Below are 7,513 nucleotides of genomic sequence, written 5' to 3'. Positions count from 1 at the left end.
GCTCGTTTGTTGAAAATTTGAATTTTCCTCGAATTATGGAATAATTTATTCACTGGCACGACAATTTTTTCTTATGAACGAACGAAAGATTTTCCAATGTAGCAAAAATTCTACATGTTTGAGTCCACGTTATTAGTTCCGTGATCATCACTTCAGTAGACGGGTTCATGTAAAATTTTGTAACATAGATTAATGTTGACCAGAGCTTCTCAGGTTAAAACAGTCAAGCGTTCAATAAGGTAATTAAAGATAGTTTAGGTGTGCATTATAATTACTTCTATAGATTGTAACACGAACTATTCACTGTCATAGATATTGATGAAGACGGCAGGGAACACCGACGCTACATCTTCAAGAAGCAGGAGTTTAGGACGCAGTCACTGCACATCCTCGCCTCAATGGCAGCTCCAGCAATCCTACAAGGAAAATATTTATATCCTTAATATGCATTAGTCTACACAAGGATTCAATAACAAAGAAAACTCCAAGTCACCTCATCATATCTTCTATGAAGATTTTTCAAAGACCGCTACGTAAAAATGACACCTTTTTGTAGTGATGGAGCTGGTCTCTGAAACGTTTTTATTGAAGATATTGAGAGGTATCTTGGGTATCTTAAAGTTTTCTTAGCGAGCGAATTCATGGTGACCTCGAGGAAAGCCATAAGAAAATAATTTGGATCTATTCTGCGTACCAAATGTGATCACGAAGTTTTGTAGTTGATTTCATAGATATTTAGATGACAATACTCGACATTAATTGCCAAGGAGTTGTAGTCCCTACATCAAATGTCAAATCAATCTAATAACACAAAAAACCTATTAAATATTATCGTGGCAGAGCCTGAATTGGTGATTAGGACCTTATTTTATCCGATAGGAATTTTAAAGACGCAGCATTTGCAGTATCTATCTGCACAGCCTGTCTTCTGAGGCGCATCCGCGTATTGTCCGCAGCCGTTCCAAACGTACTCGCACCAGCCCACGTTGCCCTGTAGGAAACAGCACATTTCATCTAAGTACTAAAGTGTGACGATAATGAGGTAAAATTAACTAAAAAAATATTATTATGGTCAATGCAGGACGTACCGGTTGAAAGTTTAACGCGAATGATATGATCTAATTGAAAAATTTGAACGGTTAAGGACGGTATGAAGCCCAAAGAATAAAATGATCTTTCTTACATGTGGGTATAGCATGGGAAAAATTGTCACCTGACCATCTTAAAGAACCGTCTCTGTCAAATAATCACAATAATATTTACCCAGATAAATGCCCTCACCATGCACATTAATGTCATCATCAGTCACCTAAAGGCCCTCATTATACAACCAAATGCCGTCACCGGCCGGGCACCTAAATGCCACACTATGCGCCTAAATATCACAATTATGTGCTTAAATGCACTCATTATGCACCCAAACGCCCTCACCTTCAAGTCTTTGCAGGAGTTGCAGCAGGGATTCTTCAGTTGACCGTTGATGTACAACTTTATGTACTCTTCAATGGCTGTGGCAATACATAGAAATTGTTATATCAATGTTCGGTCAGCGCTTCAATCAGATGATAATTTCAAATTATAGAAAGGGCTCTTCGTTAAAATGGTGCAAGGCCATTTTAGAAAAGGGAACTCACTTATAAATGAGTTTTGAAGAATATTTAAATAAAAGAATTTCGTGTTCTTTCTATATTCCTGATTCAATACTGGTGAACGTAAAAAATTTTAAGTTGTTCTACAAACATAAGGAAATAAAAGTGCTTCATTAGACTTAGCATAGCATAGCATAGCATAGTGAAGTCGGCGCTGAAGAATAGGCCTGATGCGGCCTGTCGCCGATTTTTGTACTTTTCGTGGCTTGTCCATTGGAGACCTAAAAACAGGTCTATTTACCGGATCTTTTCCAAACTGTCGATAGTTTGAAATATTTACTAGACTTCCACCGGGTTCGATATGGTGCTAGGTATTTCAAGTTTGAACATATATTTCTCCATAGCTTTATCTAGTCTGTTATTGAACGCGTTTATACTCGGAGCGTCAACGATGTATTTGGGGAAGCTGTTGTCGGTGATTCGAAGCGAGAAGAAATGTTGTCGCTTGGACAAGTTGCAACGCAGTTTTTTTCAGCTTATACGTGTGGCCTATGGTGTTGGTTCTTGTTTCAAATTCTAGTAATCTTTCGGGGACCTTCGGGGACCCATGAGTATATTTGTATATTTCAATGAGGTCCCCACGCAGACGTCGATAACAGAGGCTTGGAAGCTTCATAATCTTTAGTCTTTCTTTATTGGACTTGCCATTCAAGCCTGAAATTATCCTTGTTGCATCTCTTTGAACACTCTCCATTTGTCCTTTTCAAGTTTCGGTTACTACACGATGTTTCCAGACTCTAGGTTCGGGCGCACGACAGCAACTAACAACTGCTTCATCGCTTCTGCATCTAGGAACTCGAAAGAGCGTCTGATTAGTCCAAGAAGTGTAATGGATTTATTAGCTTGCGTTTCAATATGTTTAGAAAATTTCAGCTCCTTGTCGACATAAACTCCAAAATCTGTTTCCACACTAGACTTTTCAATCATTACTCGTTGCAACAATGTCTTCTCATATTGTAATCTTTCGCTGTTCATTGTTCTTCCCGAGGTGATGTAGCAGCACTGTGTTCCCGAGCAGCACTTGTCAGCATTAAAACGCAGCTGCCACGTATAAGCCCAGTTAAATAAACTGTCAAGATCATCTTGCAACTGCACTTTATTTGACGTATCCTTAACTGTAATATGAACTTTTGTGTCATCGGCATACATGGAGCACACGCTTGACACTACTTCTGGTCGATCGTTCAAAAAAGCAACGAAGAAAACAGACCCAAGAACACTTCCTCGTGGCACGCCACTGCGCACTGATGTCATGTCATATACGGTTCCGTTAATACTTACATGTTGTCGTCTACCGCCTATAAAATCTCTGATCCATTGGAGTGCATTTCCCTCTATTTCCAAAGACTTCACTTTACGCAACAGCCGCTCATGCGGAACACTGTCAAATGCTTTGGCAAAATCGAGGTACAATGCATCCACTGGCTCCCTTTCGTCAAGCAGGCGAGTCCAATCGTTCAACGTAGATAATAAGTTAGTGGTGCAGGATCTACCGGCAATAAAACCTGTTGACAGTCTGATAGGAGATGGTGAACAGTCAAGTGATCGATAATCCTATCTCTCACAACATATTCCATTATCTTACAAACTACACTTGTCAGGCTGACAGGGCGATAGTTACCAGGGCTACGTTGTCACTTTTCTTGAACGATGGTGTAACTTGAGCTTCTTTCCAATCGGTCGGCAAAGTTCCTTCGTCTAAGTTTTTTGAAATAATACTGCCAGAGGGCCGGCCGACTTGAAGCTGTTGTTCCTTCAATATACCAGCTTCCAAAATGAGTATCAGTATCAACCAGCAACAAAAAGTCCTAACATTATACCGTAATGTTTCTTATGATATATTTACTCATAATAACTCACTGCTCTGCCGTGACTCCTGGACTTCTCCTGTCGCCTGGAACACACGAGAGATAATTTGCTTCAGTTCATCATGCGACTTTTGTTTCTTCTATCCTAGCCTGGACAAGTCCGTTATTGATCAGCAGTGTTAGAAATGTGGTATATTGTTAAGCAGAAAAATCTCCGGACGACCGGCCATGTAATGCAACACAATAACATGCAAATTAAATTCTAAAAGGAAATGAGCTTGTAGAAATCCTGATCAATAAATATGCACGTAGAATACCGCTGTACTCCAATGAACCCTCTTTGTTATATGAGCTATCGATCTTAGGTTCTCAGTTCCCTGCGCAGAACATTAGTTAATTTAAAGGTCCGATATTCCACGGATAAATTCATGATATGTTGTTTATTTTAGCTAAACTGTACAGTAAGCGTTGCTATACCTCGGCGGTGTAGGCGGCGCCCAGCAGCACCAGCATCAGCATCATCAGCTTCATGGCGCTGCAGGATCACAACAAATCAGACTTTTGAAGATTGTACTTAATATTTTCGCAGAAATTCCTTAATTATTACAACTCAAGACATTGGTTAAAATTAGCCAACGAATACGTAGATTAATATTGCATAATGTACAATAATAATAGCACGAATATACCTACAGAGTTGCAGAGTTTTCCTTGCTGAGACTTTGACCGCAGCAGCAGCACTGAGCCCAGCAGCGCCCGTCGCGGGGTTATATGCCCCACGGGGCTTGAGATTCACGGCCATGAGCTTTAGGCCTCAAAAGAAAATTAATGGATTAAATCAAAGTGCCATTCAATTTCATTCAACGTATTATTCTAGTATGACTACTGCTATTGCCTTTGAAGCTCTACACCTGCGGCTTTGAAAAGAATATTCGATGAATAGATTCTTTAGTCGCATGGGAACAATCAATTTCTCGTCACCGATCAAAATGCTCAATGGGGGTGTATGATCTAAGGCCGTGAGCAATAGGCTTCATAGGAAAAATGAATGAATTAAATCAAAGTGGTATTCAGTTCAATTCAACGTATATCTAGAATGACTATTATTAATCTTTTTGAAGGTCTTCACTTGTCGCTCTGAAAAGAATATTCGATGAATAATTTCGTATTGGTGCAATCAATTCCTTGTCGGTATAGTCAACTGTTTCAATTTCTCACGAACATATACAGTGTATACAGTCACGACAGTGTATATACACTGTCAGACGAACATATACAGTGTATACAGTCACGAGCTGCATACTCCTGCTGACGTGTATGTGGCGTGAGCTGCATACTCCTGTCTCCCACCATCCTTGATTGGAATCAAGCTCCAGAAACGTTTACTTTGGTATCTATGCTACATTGACCGCCTATTGCGGTGCACCCGGGACTTTGTCGCGTCCTCCTGAACATTCACACTTAATGTCACGACAAACTTTATAACTCCTAGAGTTTTGAAGCTACAGCAATGAGACATATACCATTCGATTCGCAATTAAAACATCTAGCGATTCTCGAATCATTTTTTTCGATTTCATTTTAGTTTTGAAAATATTTTGAAAAAAAGAGAGAAAAATTAAAAAATTTGTTGAAAAATCGAAAAATGTCAGAAAAATCATCATAACAAGAGAACCAAGGAAAAAATTGAAAAAGTGTTTCGAAAATCGCTAGATATGGTCTTTTCGCATCGAATGATACGTGTCTCGATGTTGTAGCATATAATTTGCAACAGTCATAAATTTTTTTAGAGTACCCCCTTTTTGGCCGTTTTCTATGAATTTCACGTTTTCTTTCACTTTTTTCAAAAAATTCTTACGAACAAAATAGTAATCATTTTTGATTTTACATATGTGTACCAAGTTTGGAGATGATTCTACTATATATGTAGAAAATAGATTTTTGCCTACGTGCTCCCCTTTTAATTAATTAATTAAGCAATCTCCTCCTACAAAAAGTTTGGAAAGAAATATCAACAACATTTTAAAATGCAACAAAATTTGAGTTGGAAAAAATATAATAGTTTGATCTTCAAAAAAGAACTCGAAATATCCATGTGTATCCTATCTAAATAACGTTAAAGAAGCCAATCAAACATCAAGTGTTTGAAAACAATTCAGGAAACTGCGCAATTGTGAAGATTTCCTGGAGGCGTAGCACAAAATTTTACTAAAGGCAGAGATAATCTAATACTAGCTTTAGTATTATTAGGAATATCTTACCTGGACTCCACTCCCCTGTCTACTAATTGGCCGACTAATCTAGACACTGCGTCCCTACTCCCTATGCGCTTCACGTCACCTGAACTTGTTCCGAACGCAACGGGTGGATAGCTAGAGGTCAGCATAGCCCAAGTCCACAGTGCGATTCATATACCTTCCCGAGCGTAATGCAGCCGGGCATCTTCACGGCTTTCGACACATAGCGCTCACCACAACAGCGCCGTTCAGTCACTGCTTCACAGCGCTGGAGCACAACTGGCCGGAGAGCAACAGGCCCTACCGCAACAGGCTACTCCTAAAGTAACCTAACCTAACATAACCTAACCTAACCTAACCTGCGCCGCTTGTTGCGGTAGGGCCTGTTGCACTCCGGCCAGTTGTGCTCCGGGGCTGTGAAGCAGTGGCTGTGTTGTGCAAAGCGGATTTACTGTTAGCCGGAGTTACCCACAGCTCATTGATCTGAGGCTGTGTAGATATTGCATGCTGATGGTTGGCGTTATGCCCAGGGCCTGTTTACGAGTCAATTTTGTTACCCACGGCTTTGCTCCCTAACCTAATAAACTCGACTCACATTCGTACGGTTCCCTTAAGTGCCATCGAAGCCTTAGTTAAGACTTAAGAGTAACATTTTTGACTCGGTACTCAGCCATGCATACATCGACAGGTTTGCGGTGTTTGTCCGACCACTAATTAACTGCCATATCAGTTAGTGACTGTTAGTCAGACAAATTTTGCTAAATCTGCAATTAACTCAATTTAACTTGTAACTGTCTATGGCCCTATATTAGCAGTAAAGGGCTAACTTGTCATTCTTCAACCCTTGTTTTCGAAATGATTCGTATCGTAATAGAAAAACTTGTTTTGTCTTAAATAATTAAGACAAATCTCGTCTTGTCTCGTTATGTCTCGTTTCAAATCAGTCTGTCTCGTCCCTGTTCATAATTTACCGGGACACAAGTTTTAAAGTCCGGGACAGAAGTCTTGTCTCGGTTCATACGTACGTTTATTCCGGGACAAATTTTACCCTCTGTTCCGTTATTTTTTCCCAGAATTTTCTCGTCTCGTTTCGTCTGTCCCGGTTCATTTCGAGAAAATTATTTCGAGAAGCAGTAGTCTATATGCTGTAGAATTTGTGTTAGGATAATACTGACTGAATGGCTGCAATCAATGCCCAGTTATTGCTGTAGAATTTGTGTCAGGATAAAACTGACTGAATGGCAGCAATCAATGCCCAGTCATTGCTGTAGAATTTGTGTCAGGATAATACTGACTGAATGGCTGCAATCAGTGCCCAGTCATTGCTGTAGAATTTGTGTCAGGATAATACTGACTGAATGGCTGCAATCAATGCCCAGTCATTGCTGTTTTAATAGACTCCTGCGTTTGGTATTCTTTTTATCCGAGACGAGACGAGACAACAGGCTCTGTCCCGGTTCGCAATAAGAACCGGGACAATTTTCAGCCCTCCGTAGGAATTCCGGGACGATACCGAGACGAGACGAGACATCCCGGTTAAAATAGGTACCTTAAAATTTCCCGGAATTTATAGCCATTTTAACGAGAAATAACGAGACCCAACGAGACTAACCAATTATTGATGTGGTGTAAACTTTGGCTTACCGTCATACATTTATACAGAGCTGGGCAGCGCTACTTTAAAATGTAGCGGCCGCTACCGCTACAATGGCTTAAATGTCGCGCCGCTACCGCTACCGAAAATGTAGCGGCCGCTACATGTAGTGCGCTACTGCCCACCTCTGGTAACAATAAACATGTTGACACTAGCAACAGGCTG

At 40.3% G+C, this 7,513-nt stretch overlaps 1 protein-coding gene across 2 annotated transcripts; it reads right to left on the bottom strand.

The window, feature by feature from the left end:
- Positions 1-253: 253 nt before the first annotated feature.
- Positions 254-4,275, bottom strand: LOC125178370. Of its 2 annotated transcripts, none has more exons than XM_047881941.1 (6): positions 4,147-4,275; positions 3,935-3,992; positions 3,510-3,543; positions 1,432-1,508; positions 863-991; positions 254-416 (listed from the first exon to the last, which is right to left on the bottom strand). In XM_047881941.1, exons 1-5 carry the CDS (start codon positions 4,257-4,259, stop codon positions 869-871), a joined length of 405 nt encoding a protein of 134 aa, XP_047737897.1. In that variant the 5' UTR covers positions 4,260-4,275; the 3' UTR covers positions 254-416; positions 863-868. The 2 variants fall into 2 exon arrangements, with proteins under 2 accessions (XP_047737897.1, XP_047737901.1); XM_047881945.1 differs by having other exon boundaries at positions 4,151-4,235.
- Between the last annotated feature and the right edge of the window lie 3,238 nt (positions 4,276-7,513).

This window comes from Hyalella azteca, unplaced genomic scaffold, assembly GCF_000764305.2.
Source record: "Hyalella azteca isolate HAZT.00-mixed unplaced genomic scaffold, Hazt_2.0.2 contig1267, whole genome shotgun sequence".
Classification (NCBI taxonomy): Eukaryota; Metazoa; Arthropoda; class Malacostraca; order Amphipoda; family Hyalellidae; genus Hyalella; species Hyalella azteca.
The sequence above is the reverse complement of the archived record's forward strand: the minus strand, read 5'-3'. Positions and strand labels throughout refer to the sequence as shown.